Below are 14,461 nucleotides of genomic sequence, written 5' to 3'. Positions count from 1 at the left end.
AAAAAGAAAGACATCTGGAGTTTTTTGAAAAGGTTCAATAAACCATTTTTTTTTTAAATATTCCTCACTCAAGGCGGTTTCAAAAACACTCAAAAAGCAAAAACTCGAAATTGGGTTTATTGGACTTTTTCAAAAAAAAACTCCAGACATATTCTTTCATGGAAAATTTAATGTTCTCTCCGAATCTGCATTAACCTTGATTTCGTTTAGAGCAAAACAAAATCATATTAAAAGATTGTGGTAACTTTGCAGGGTTACTTTTCAGAGTGTGGCAATGTTCTACAAAATTGTAGAACAAACAAATTAAAATAAACTTTGTTTGCATGTATTCTTCACGAGACAAATGATTATGCTGACTCTTTTTGACCAGTTTATCAACGTCTTCATCCTTCATCCAATCTCAATCGTGTGCTTTAAATGTTTTACATCCTGCATTATTTCTCTGATTTTATACAAATATTTTTCTTTGTATTTATTTAAGAAAGAGTCTTTAAGCGGACTGGAAATAAATAATTTGGCTATTTTATGTTTGAAATTTATCAGTGGGGTTGACTATGGGTCAAAAATTATACACCTTTTGTAATTTGTAATAACCAAAAACAATTTAAATGATTTCGTTGAACTTATACAGCATCTAATTCTAGTTGAACGTTGAACAGCATCTAATTACAGCGTGCCTCTAATGTTGGAATTTGACTCTAATTTGACATTCAATTAAAGCTAGTTAAAAGCGTTTTCAACTGAAATCGAGTGATAAATAGCTCAATAAGAAGTGAGCAAGCAAGTTTCTATCAAAAGTTTTGCAAAATTAGTTGTTTAAATTGTGAAAATCAGCAAATTGGATGGAGTTAGGAGCCAATGCTTAACCTGCCAAACATACGAGAATTTCACTTATTGTTCTTAGATAAGTTATCAACACTTCTTCCCAAAATATTTGTAATTTGTTAAACTCTACCTTAAACGTCAGTTACTTGAAAATTTACCGAAACTCATCCAATAGTGGGGGTCACATTGGGCAAAATGACACTAAAATGATGCTCAAATATCGAGATAGGGTCAAAACAAGTCATTCAACAGTGTTTTAAAAAATATTAATAGTTCGTATTTTCGAGAGTTCTTTTTTGGCCAAAAAACGTAACTCAAATTTATACAACTTGCAAGATTACGACATTTGTTCTTGAAACGATTTTTTCAGCAAAGTTTTTTTAAGGGGTTACATACATGTAATTTACCAAAAATATCAAGGGTTGGTATGTGCTCACATTTGAACTTCTTTGAAATCTGTTTTCAGTGCATTATAATATACATTTTCAACTGTTAAGGAAATAAATTTGATGGCATTTGGTTGAATCATTACCAAGATATAGCTATTGGAAGTTAGTAGTTTCAAAAAACGGGTGCCACGATATCTCAACGCTGCTTTTACCAAATCGGCTCAACATTTTGGTGAAGACTCGTTAAACCGATCCTGTGTGTATAAAATAGTTTTGTGTGTTTCATATAAAAAATCGGCAGTTTTAATTTTTTGCATTTTTTTAAATAGATTTTCGGGCTTCGTCATGCACACGGGATATGTCTTGAGAGTCTTCATCCAAAATTTCAGCCAATTTGGTCCATCCAATCTCGAGATATCGTGGCACCCGAAAATCAACTCGGTGTTTCGAGAAAAACGCTCACAAAGTTTGACAGTTTGCTTTGCGCATGGCAAAACTTCAAAACTTAAATCGTCTTCCACTCATTTTAATCATGAAATATCTCAATGAAACTTTCAGCAGTGATTTAAAATTATCTTTTGCAAGGATTCAATGTATTTTCGGAATTATGAATTTTTTAGATTTTCTACAGGTATGTAACCCCTTTAAATGACTTTTCAAACAGAACATTTTTATTTCACCAGAATCTAAACTGATCAAAGCACAATTTATTACACAACCATTCCACGTCAAACCAGCACGACACCGATCAAAAGTTTTCCTATTCTCCGCAAATTTGGTCTGGGAATTGCTTGGTTAAAATAATTAGACCCGTATTTTTTTTTTTCGGCAACTATCCCACCATCCTGGGGCTAGCCGAGTTGGAGAAGCCACTTTTTTTATTTTTGCAAGAACTGAATTCTCGATTCTTTAGGCAATAATAAGAATCTGTGCCAATTTTGAGCCAAATCGGTTAAGGCTTAGGGGTATAGCAAAAATGTACCGTTTTAAGCCAAACGTATTGCAGACTCATCTTGTAAGGAAGCATGGATGTTTTTGATTTTCCTAAATACGACAAAATCTTGAAATAATATTTTAAGTTATTGTCAATTCTATTAAAAAATTTCGTAAAAAACCAAAGGGTAAACAAATAAAAACTATGTAAAAGGCAGTTTATTCTGCGTTTGAGAAAATTGGCCCAAAACTGATTCTTTAATCTTTTTATTTAGTTTAATTTCTATATCAACATAAATGTTACAAACTATCAAGTGCAAATCGTTATTCTTGTGTAAAATTGCCTGATCTTCACGATAAAAATGTATATAGATTTTAAAAATCTCACCTAACATTTCAAAACGGTCAAAAATGCTTTTATAGCGGAATTAGGGTTAAATGGACTCTAGATGATTTTTGCGGTGGTAATTTTTACTGGATTCCTGGGACATTTTAGCGTAAAATAAGTGCATTTTGGACGGCCGCATAAAGGCTCCGCTCTAAATACAGATCGATTTTCATGAAAGAATGTGAAAAAATGGGTAATTGGGGCAAAATGGACCCTTTGACGTTTCGTGCGGTGGATGAAACCATCACCAATCGATTTCTCGGGTTCTGCATAGAGTCATAGTCACTATAAAAATTACTGCATACTTGTTTTGACCCATAAAAAAATATTTCCAAAACCAAAATGTTTCTAAAATTTTAAGAGTTCTTCTTCCTAATTTTTTTTAATAATCAAAAATTGGTTAAAAATGGATTTTTTGCGATTTCTTAGATCGAAACCGAATCGAGCAGTGCGTGGCCGAATGGTTACGCTGTGCACTTTGTAAGCGGATGATTCTGGGTTCGATTCCCATCTGCTCCAACCTTCCATCGGACGAGGAAGTAAAATGTCGGTCCCGGCCTTGGTTGTTAGGCCGTTAAGTCATTCCAGGTGTAGGAGTCGTCTCCATGCCATAAGTACAAACAATACACCAAACCAAGCCTACTCCGGTGGAATCACTGGCGGCGGTTGGACTCACAATCCAAAGGTTGTCAGTTCAAACACTGGGGTGGAAGGTTCCTTGGAGTAAAAAGAGGTTTGGGTGCTCTCCCCATTCAAGCCTTCGGACTCCTAGGTTCGAGCAGAAACTTGCAATAGAGACCACAAAAGACCCGGGGGTCGTTAATGTGGATGGTTTGACTTTTGAGATCGAAACCCATCTAGCGGCGGGGTTGAGTTGTAGAGGGTTAAGCGTTTATTGACATCATCATCAAAAATGTCGAGTTTTGTTTATGCCTTTTAAATAGAAAAAAAAAACCTTTCAGTTTTTTTACGAGTTTTAGTTAATAAATCGTTAAAAAAGTAGTACCCCCTTCCCCCCCCCCCGCCGCCTCTTTCGGTCTAAATTATTTTCACAATTTCGTGATCCTGTTAATTGATACTTGAAATCATTCGTACTACAGGTCTTGGCGGTCTACTACTACTTTTAATTTTAATTTAGGCTTCCGAAGGCTTCGATGGTGAGGTCTCTCAAACCCATTTTTCGTGTGAACCAACTCCAGAACACTTAGGCTGAGCCAATCGGAACACTTTTGAGTTGGATCCTGTTGGTTTGATGTGAAATCGCTGTATGTAACCATGATTTTCTTCAACTTTCTTTATTTTGGCATTCTGCTCTTTGACGGAAACACCCAACATAAATTCTCTAAAAATGCACTAAACCTGCTATTCTTAAAAGTCAAGAACCACGCCGGCGGACAGTTACCTGCGTGAAAAGCTTATTGTAGCCGGCACTCTGGAACGACGGATAGCCGAGGCCGAGGCTCATACGCGATTCACGATGCCCCCCGGACACGGACGGGGCATCCGACGAGGCACGCTGAACCATGGGCCGCTCAGGCCGCCAATCTTCTTCCGGGCCGGATATTTTGCCCACTCCTGCGGTCGTCTCCGGTCCACCCGTTTAGCCACCACCCCTTCCCTGCGAGCCGTCACCGCTCTCAAAGGTTTTGTTTTGAGATGATTTTTGATTTTTTAAATTTTCGCGAACAACTCTGCAATTTTCCGCGATTTTTCCTCGCACTGTCACAGCATCACAACCGGAAGTCACTGTGGTACGAAGCAGCCGTTCTCACGCACGAGATTTTCCAAACCTGCGATTTTTTTTTCGTGTCAAACTTCAAGTGCACACACACACACACGCGCGCGTTTTCCGCTTGGGTTAGGCTGCTTCACTCTTTTCGCTAGGTTTTCCACGCATTGATTTTCCGCATCTTGCCTCTCGCTCTCACTTGGGTGCGTGTTTTTTCCCTTCTTCTTCTCCTTTTTTCACTTTGTTCACTTTCAGTATTGTTGTTTTTATCTTTTTTCCTCGTTACTTCATCCACGCCGAAATCCTGGAACACACATACACACATACAAAGGGGGTCAGTCCAAGTGTGTAGAAAAAGGGAAAACTTTGAAGCTTATCGTCCCGCACCCATCTGTGCGTTTTTTGTTGTTCTTTATTTTTCTGCTGCTGGCCGACTTTAGAGTACAAAATTTTCCCGGATGTGGACCATGGCACTTCCTGTTCTTGGCACCGGGACACTTTCAGCACAGCTCAGCTGTGGCCAGCACTGTGTTCAGTGGGTCGAGGCCGGGGAAATGTAATTATTATTTTTAATTGCCACGACATAATCTAATATCGTTTGTCGTCTAAGGACATGCCACCACACACATCTGCTCTGGACTCCTCTGGTAGACTCTTTTAAAGGAAAATTGTGCCACTTGAGAATTTTCCGACAACAAAACCACTCACACTGACAAAACTTTAAAGTTAACACTGCTGCTGGAGTCTGACGGCTGTCGTCCGGAACATCAGGGAAGGAGGAAAAGTTTCGATTTTCATCCAGCTTGAAGAGAGCAGACACGATTCTTCACTGTCAAATCCTTGAGCTACTTTTCCAACTACAACCGAAGAAAAGCCCACCAGCACAACATATTTCACCTCTCAACGCTCGCAACCAATCCTCGAAACACTAAAACAACCGAAGAACATTTCACACTTAAAAACGGAAAAACCCCTCGGAAAAATCGTCCAAAATTTGTCTGATTTTGGGAAACCTTCCTTCCTACTACTACTGCGGTCGAGATACTACAGCCAGCCAGCCAGCAGCAGCAGCATATTTTGCCTGGCTGCTGCGGTCGATTTTCGCAGCTAACAGAGAGTGCGAAAGAGATGGGGACTGTGTGCGAGAGAGATCGCAAACGACGGAGTGGACGCAGCCAGAAGCACTGACAGCTAGCACTGTTTTGTGGGGGGTTCGGTGGAGGAAAAGGGGAGTAAGCGGAAAACTCGTTTACATTGGGGTGGTACAAATACATGGGTAGAAAGAGGAAAAGTTTTGCGTGAAAGCACCAATACAGCATTGTTGGTTGGAGATTTTGGAATTTAGTGGATTGAAAGTTTCTAGATAAGAATTTTCACTGTAAACAATGCGTTACTGAACCCAAAAGATGATTTTAAACAATGTTGACTATTTTTAGACATATATTTATCATGAAATAAATTAATGATGTTTTTTGTCATGCAAATGTTTTCAAATCTGTTTTCCTTCTCGGGCCGACATGAGTTATCTACAAAGAAAAAAAGATGTTTTTTTTAGACACGGAGAGAATGAATCACATATGAACTCGGTTGATGTAAACTGAAGATTCGAAGTGATCGTCGCAATATTTTTCATTAGGACGTTACCTTGTACCAAAACAAGGAAGCTGTTGTTAAATTACACGTATATTCAAGTTATTACATATGATTTGAGGCAAATTTACAACACATTGCCTGTGATTTTTTTAACATAAACTTATTATTTGATATTCCTTTTTTTTTCTTGAAAGTACAAATAATTTACAACTAACTTCAAAATTTTAATGAAAATAAAAGTTTAATCAATCAAAAACCAGTTGAAATGCATTTTCCTGTATTCATAATCATATTTAGCATGTTTGAACTCCTTTGAAAACATTTTAAATTTTCATGAACTACCAATGCATTGCAATGTGCAGTCCAACGAAAAGTTTTTATCATGAAAAAAAATCCGCCAATGTATCAATATTTTGAAAACTAATGATTGGAAAGTAACTGGACGCTTGTTAAAATGCATATTATAACCCTTTTTCATGCAAATGTTGAAACTTAGGCTTGTGGTCATAGCCGAGGGACATAAACTTCAAAAAATATTTGCAACGGCTTAATTTAGAAAAAAAAAACAAAAAACCTAATTAAGATTTTTTTCGTAAAAAAATATATGCATAAGTTGTCGATGATTTTTGGATCGCACAGCATTTTTCGCATTTTAAGTTTTCAAGATAGTTAATTTATACAATTCATGAATAAATGAACTTTTTCAAATACAAAAGTGAAATAAAATTTGAAATATTTCACGAGAAATGTTTCGCATTTTTGGTAATCTTATAATTTTATTTTATTTTATTGTTTTGACATTAACTGGGTAATTCTCTACCAACTCACACAGCAGTTGCCCCGACCCCTCTTCGATTTGCGTGAAACTTTGTCCTAAGGGGTAACTTTTGTCCCTGATCACGAATCCGAGGTCCGTTTTTTGATATCTCGTGACGGAGGGGCGGTACGACCCCTTTTATTTTTGTGAACAAGCGAAAAAATAGGTGTTTTTCAATAATTTTCAGCCCGAAACGGTGATGAGATAGAAATTTGGTGTCAAAGGGACTTTTATGTAAAATTAGTCGCTCGATTTGATGGCGTACTCAGAATTCCAAAAAAAACGTATTTTTCATCGAAAAAAACACTAAAAAAGTTTAAAAAATTCTCCCATTTTCCGTTACTTGACTGTAAAAATTTTTGGAACATGTCATTTTATGGGAAATTTAATGTTCTTTTTGAATCTACATTGACCCAGAAGGGTAATTTTTTCATTTAGAACAAAATTTTTCATTTTAAAATTTCGTGTTTTTCTAACTTTTCAGGGTTAACAGACAATTACAAAAATTTTGATTTATAGACATAAGGGGTTTGCTTATAAACATCACGAGTTATTGCGATTTTACGAAAAAAAAGTTTTGAAGCATGCACTATTTATTATAACATTTATTTCAATAGTGTTTAAAAAAAAAAGTTGTATTGAAAATTCTTATTTCGAATTCCCGGGTGACTTTGATAGCCATAGTTATTTTTGTAAAAATCAGATTTAATGTGTGGGTCTCGTGGCGCAGGGGTAGCGGCTTCGGCTGCCGATCCCGATGATGCTATGAGACGCGGGTTCGATTCCCGCCTTATCCACTGAGCTTCTATCGGATGGTGGAGTAAAACGTCGGTCCCGGTTTCTCCTGTCTCGTCAGAGGCGCTGGAGCAGAAATCCCACGTTAGAGGAAGGCCATGCCCCGGGGGGCGTAGTGCCAATAGTTTCGTTTTTTTTCGTGTTCAAATTTTATATTTATGTCAAAAGGTGTCTGATACAGCTTTAAAGAAAAAATGTGTCTAGAGTGTAATATGATTCGATAATTTTATAAACAAAACTAGTTTTTACGAATTTTAGGCAAAAATTTGACTATTTAACAATTTTACTAAATTGTTAACTATGTTTATAAGCTTTCAACAAAATACATAAAAAATTTAGGTAAAATTTTTAAATAGTCAAAATTTTGCCTAAAATTCGTTAAAAATAGTTTTGTTTATAAAATTATCGAATCATATTACACTCTAAATTGAAATCGAAGCAAGAATCAAAAGTTTTCACTTTTTGTATGACATTTGTTCTACTGAAAATGCCTATAAATTGAGATTTTTTTTGAATTATGTTTCAAAAACACATAATATCAATCATTTACGAACTCATATTCCCTTCTCCTAGTGGAAAATTTTCCAAAGAATCCGAAAATGCATTCCATTTTCAGATTTGAAATCATGTTCTTTGAGAGAATCATGACACTTTCAGAATATTAAAATAAAGCTATTCATCAACATTTTCTTAATTATAGTTAACTCACTTTGTGAACTTTTCCATTTTTTTTGAAAACTTCTTCTAAGAGTAATTTGAACACTTCTCTATCACCAAGATTTCATACAATTCCGTACGTATTTAATTGTGTACCGTAAACTGGGGTGACTTTGATAGCCTGGGGTGACATTGATAGAAATTTGATTTGGCCACTTATTTTGATACATCCAATATAACAGTCACATTTTTGCTTATATGTTCGTTAATAAGCTGTCCCTTAATGCTTGCATACTCATAATTCTCAAAAATGTTTAGATATTAATTTGATGGGCATTTTAAAAACCTATCAAAGTCACCCCGGGCTATCAAAGTCACCCAAGTTTAAGGTACTCTTCATTTTGCGGAAACATCTCAAACCTATCAAAGCCACCTCGTTTTACGGTACTCAACTAACTTGGTTACACCAGTTAAAAGATACAGTAAGTAATGTAAACAAAAATCTGAAAAGCATGTGTCACAAGTCTCTATTGTGAAAAATGTAGGGTAGGGTAGTAATCAATGAGACACTTTTGGTTTTCAACTTTCAACGATTTTTGTAATTTTTTTATCAGCGTGTTTTAATGCGCTTTTTGTTGCATTTTCTTTCTTTTGATGTGTTCTAATATTGACCAAAATATGATACCGATCTGACATCTACAGCCAGAGTTATTCAACTGTCTCATTGTAGACGCACTTGGCAGGAACAATGAGACAGCTGGGGAACAATGAGACACTCTACGAAAATCAACAGTTTTCAAGTAAAACATCATGTTTCTGTATTGTTCCATTGCATGTGACTTGCCTTGAACATTTCAGGGTAATTGAAACATGAACATGAAACTTTTATTAACAAAAGTTACACTAAAAAGTATTTAAATTTTGTAAAATCCAAATAACTTTGTATTTTTGGTTAAATGAAGTTTAAACTCTATAAATATGCCAAAAATCACTTTTAATTCATGTTTTGAAAGATTAACATCGATTTTGAAAAGTTTATCGAAGAAAAATCAATGTGTCTCATTGTTACCCATGGGCTAAAATGAGTGGGGAACAATGAGACAGCCCTGGATTCTGGGTATATTCAAAATTTTGGCCAAATCTAATGAAAGGACATTGTAGCCAACTCAATCCCTATGGAACGTCGAAAAAAAATATTAGTTTTGGTGTAAATGGTAGCCTACTAGCGAAAAAGTATTTATGAATAACTTTTTAAAGGAGCGTTCATAACCAAAGCCACTAATATGGCAGACGTGTATCCAGTAGACACACCAAAGAGTATTCCCTTCTCTCTGGACACACCTTTCCCCCAAATATGAGCCTGATTGGTTGAAACTACGACTTGTGAGAGCCATTTTATCATTGTTCCCCGTGTCTCATTGATGACTACTCTACCCTACTACGTTTCAAAAAGGTGCATAGAAATCCCATACAGACTAAAATAAACCTAAATAAATAGTCTAACCGCATTTTCAAAAGCAAAAGTTGGCTTTGCTTTTGAAAAATGTGTATCAACATAAATTTGACAAAAATAAGAAAAATCGTAGCATTATTTTTTATTGACATCCGCCCATAAGTTACTTAGAATTGTAATTTTCACATTGTGTTAAATTTTGGTGAAGAAAATGATAAATTTTTAAACGATTTCAGTTTTCAGTTTCTACAAAATAGCAATAGTGTTCACCTTCCACGGTATGGTGGAAGCAAAATATTATAAATCGAGATGACCCATGGGACATTTATAAGTAGAAAGTTTTGTTTCACTTTCCTGATGAAGAATATGTTCGATTCAAAATATGCTATCGGTAAAAATTGTGTTTTTTCTGAAAATATGTGTTTTTTCATACGAATGGAGACGCCTGGTACTAAATAAAAATTGTTTCTTTTTTGTTAAAAATGTTAATGTTATTAAAGATAAAAGATATGCAAAACATAACAAGGCTTAATGACAAATAATTAAAATTTACTTAAGCCACCATGCGCCTCCTCTACCCTTTCATTAGCCGGTCTAGCAGGATTCTAGCAGAGTGCTAACAGAGCTGGATTTTCTTACAGCATTCTAGCAAAAATGTTCAACCATTCTAGTAGGATTCTGGCAAAACCAGCTCTGCTAGAATATATCGTGACTGGTTAATGGTACTTTGTAAGAGAAAATACGTTTTTTTTAATATTCTTTTTCAGCCAAAATTTATCATTTTTACAAAAGCTGGTAATTTTTGTTTACAAAACATTTGACAAATAATTCAAACTGCAGTGAGTTATGTACAACTATACTTAAAAAAAAATATGTATAAGTACAAACAACGTCAGTTCGAACCCTGGAGTAGGATCTAATTTTTTTTTATTTTTTTTCTTTGTTTTCTACAATGAGTTTTAGTCAATTTTGCACAACTTTCTAGAACAAAGCTAATTTTTTTACCCACATGCTGACGAGATACAAGCTCCTACTGTGATTTTTTTTTTTCATTTATCAATAATCACTTGACTTTAAAAAGCATGATAGGCTTTTCCTTGAAATAGTTTACCGCAACAAGATAACAAAAAAACTATTAAAAATTTTGTTGCTTTGTGAATGGTTAAAGTATACGAGACAACAGTACTGTTGAAACAGCTTTTTTAACTGATAATGACAATTTCTTATTCGACAAAGTTCAGTTTGAAAATGTATTACTACATGTAACGAATTCGCTCAAACTTTCTCCCTTTCCTTGCAAATCGTCTCTACTCCTTGGTATTGGTACCATCTCGGTTTAGTTTACATTTTCCACAAAACGCACACACTCTTAACTTCCCCTTCATTCCACTATCTCCCAAGGCAATTTCCTTCCAACCCCAATCGACCATTATTGTCCTACAACGAATCTCAACCACGGCAACTAAGTAAACCAAAATACTTCAAAAAGCTCCCCCCCCTCGTCCAACACATGTGTCTCGCGCGAAAGGAAAACATTTCCAAGCCTCACAACTACACGCGCTTATTTGGGGGAAATCCGAACGCAGCCACCGAGAATGCTGTCAGTTTTTCCTGCCCAAAGGAAAAACTTGACATATGATGATGACGCGAAATGGAAAATATCTCTGGTCTCTCTGGCGACACTGCCTTCCACTGATAGTGGTGGTGATGAAAAATATCATCCCCGTCAGCATCGCCGTGATCATCGTTTTGGCGACGAGTTCTTTAAGAAAAAGCTCACACAGACACCACCACCAACTGAATCTGATCAGATTATAGGCACACATCTCTCTGGTTGGATTTTCTTGAATGGGTGATGACGACGACCGAACTGAACTGAGAGAGGTGGAATGTTGATTTTCAGCAGATTTTTTGGCGAAATTGTTGTTGGGTTTTTGGGTTGGCGATTGCTTCAAATTTTCCCGTTTTTCATTTTTCTCAGCTGGAAACACTTTTGTTATAATGTAAACAATTTGGAACTATTTTTAGCACTGCAATTGACGCTTTGTTCACTTTTTGGATCTCCGATTTTGAAATTGTTTTTGAGATTTCTTCGATTTTAAATCCATGTATCTTCAGCAGATTGTCACTCAAAAAGTTGTCACATTTGCTCCTTTGACCAATATGTTGTCAACAAATAATTTTCTCACTGAAAAGCACAATTTTCCACGAGAATTTTATCCCCACCGTCTTCTCGAGTTTCTTCCTTCACAAACAATCTTCGTCAGCACTTTGAACACTTATTTCCCAATCAGAACAGTCACAATTGAAAAGTCCATCCGCAGGAAAAATCATCCTCCAGCGAGAAATTTTCTCCACACCGCCCACCATACACTTTCACCACGGACCCAACAAAAAATCGAGCAAAATCCTTACGCTCAGCCGTCGGAACCAAGCCCTGCCCGTTTCCGGAACCACTTTCACCCGCGACGTCGCGAAAATCACCGGAAAAACTCGCCACTTTCACTAGCAAAACCGCAAACTTTTCGAAAATTAAAAACGCTGCATCCGAAATCTCTGCTTTCTGCTGCTGCTGGCTGGGAGGAAGAAAATTTTCTCTGTCAGCCTCTTCTGGTTTTTCACCGCGAAGCATGCACACTCACACATACACGTCTACATTCTCATGTGGCAGCAGTGGAAAACGCACTTTTCCGCACTTGGTCGGTCACTAATACTCGTGCAGGCGCGTGTGTGAGGTTGAGAGTGCTGTCGAAAAAAAATAATGAAACTGACATGCTGGCAGTTTGGGCTTTGAAGCTTACGAAGTTTACTGAAATTTTGGAATATGTGTGTGCTAGAGTGAGAGGAAGCTTATAGAAAGATAGGAGACCAAAAGAAGTTTATCACATTTTTTTGTTTATTGCTGTCATCGGGGGAACAGTTCAGGGAGATTTGTTTAGAAATATTAGAAGTTTCGAGGAGTTTGCTGTTTACAGGAAAAAATAATGATTTAAGAACCCCCAATTCGGCTTAAAATGTCGAAAAAATCATGTCAATTTGTAATCTCGTACATCCCAATCGCTCAAATGTAAACATTTTCGTGGGTAGAACACATTATCTGATTTACTGATAGATTAATTATAGAATTCATTTTGCAATAACGTTAATTATTGTTGAATTATCAATAAAGCCATGGTTGAATAAAATGACAAATTACTGTCAGCTATTTTGGGAATTGTTCAACGATCAACCTATTGAATTCAAATTTGTACGGTAGATGCTTTCATGAAAACACTTTTTTGCATCAGTTCAATGCACATCCTTTTTTTGTTTTAAAAAATATGAATTTTGCGCTCAAAATGTCTTTCAAAATGTTCTGGATAAGAATAAATCAACGAAATTCTTCTCAAAATGCAATTTTGTTTGGACCGTAAGCAATGTTTGTTTATTTAACAAAACTTTTTTTTTCTTTATCGAGCAAATCCAGCAATACTACTGAATATGTATATTTGTCAATTTTTATAACAGTTCAAACTTGATCACCTTCAGATTTATGTAATTTTCTGTTCAAAATGTAAAAAAAAAAAATTGCAGCCAAAACTAATGCATTCAGCTTATAGGATTTTTTACGGAGATCATTTTGCTTTTTTTAACATTCAATTTATGTCCACGCAAAGCCGAGATATTTGCATTTTAGTGAACAAAAAGTGGCGAATTTTCAAAATTCTTGGTATATAAGCGTTTTTAGCATAAAACATTGCCTACTATGATTACAAACGAGAAGGCATATATTTTGGATATATTTATTTTGTTCGCTCAAAAAAGATATTTGTTAATAAAATTTCATGAAAAAACATGAGATTTTCTCACAATGTGACGTAAACGACACATAATCATAAATCAAAATTAATTTTATTAAAGTTCATATCTCCAAGCTGTGAACGTGATTTTTTTATGTATGTACAATCGAATGAAACAAATTCATTTATAAAAAACTTATTTTTTCATAAAAGTTACCCATTAGATCTCATGTTTTTTCATGAAATTTTATTAACAAATATCGTTTTTGAGCGAAAAAAATAAATATATCCAAAATATATGCCTTCCCGTTTGTAATCATAGTAGGCAATGTTTTATGCTAAAAACGCTTATATACCAAGAATTTTGAAAATTCGTCACTTTTTGTTCACGAAAATCCAAATATCTCGGCATTGCGTGGACATAAATTGAATGTTAAAAAAAGCAAAATGATCTCCGTAAAATTTTCTATAAGCTGAATGCATTAGTTTTGGCTGGTTTTGGGGAGTGATTTTTGAAATTTTTTGTCTAAAAATTACTAATTTTTCTCCCTAAAACGCCCTGCCATGCCCAAACACAAGCTTTTATGGACTATGTCTATACAGGAATTTGTTCAGGGGACATTTAACTATCACTTGAAGCCCAAGGCGGCCAATTTTGAATGACTTTAGTATGATTGTTACGCGCATTTCTGAAAAATACTCGGAATATGCACTTTTTTCATTCAAGCTCCGCGCGCGAGTTGTAAACCATTTTTGGGATTTTTTTGTTGTATGAAAACATTGTTCCTGACATCCTAATCTATCATTCTAGGGGTGAGCACCGAAGATTTGACAACTTTTCATTTTTTTGGGACGGCCTATTGCATACGTGTATTTAGCTTATTTAGCCTAATTCAATAATTTTAAATATGGTTTTGTTTCGTGGCGAGCTTTATTTGGTGTGGAGAAATTATTTTTGAAAAAAATGTTGTTTTTGCGATGTTTTCGAAATTTGTATTTTTTTAGCATTCTTTAAAGTTCATCATTCTATGTTGCAACCTTATGCAAACAATAACTGTGCTAATAAAATGAAAAAAATCTAAGATTTTCCTAAATATACATAA

The 14,461-nt window shown here is 35.5% G+C and overlaps 1 protein-coding gene across 16 annotated transcripts in view; it reads right to left on the bottom strand.

Annotated features, from left to right (window-relative positions):
• Positions 1 to 14,461, bottom strand: part of LOC120419673 (voltage-dependent L-type calcium channel subunit beta-1) — a 238,760-nt gene that overhangs the window by 43,328 nt on the left and 180,971 nt on the right. The window contains exons 1-2 of one of the 16 annotated variants that reach the window (XM_039582448.2): positions 11,995 to 12,170; positions 3,938 to 4,568 (exon numbers count right to left, since the gene is read on the bottom strand). The exons of 14 other annotated variants lie outside the window; for them this stretch is intronic. In XM_039582448.2, coding sequence (XP_039438382.1) covers positions 3,938 to 4,060 — 123 coding nt within the window. In that variant the 5' untranslated portion in view covers positions 4,061 to 4,568; positions 11,995 to 12,170. Of the gene's footprint in view, positions 1 to 3,937; positions 4,569 to 11,994; positions 12,171 to 14,461 lie in introns of those variants that run through there. One more of the 16 variants, XM_039582452.2, reaches the window with a different exon arrangement.

This window comes from Culex pipiens, chromosome 2 (genome assembly GCF_016801865.2).
Source record: "Culex pipiens pallens isolate TS chromosome 2, TS_CPP_V2, whole genome shotgun sequence".
Classification (NCBI taxonomy): Eukaryota; Metazoa; Arthropoda; class Insecta; order Diptera; family Culicidae; genus Culex; species Culex pipiens.
Note: the sequence above shows the minus strand (reverse complement) of the source record. Positions and strands in the feature narration are given on the sequence as shown.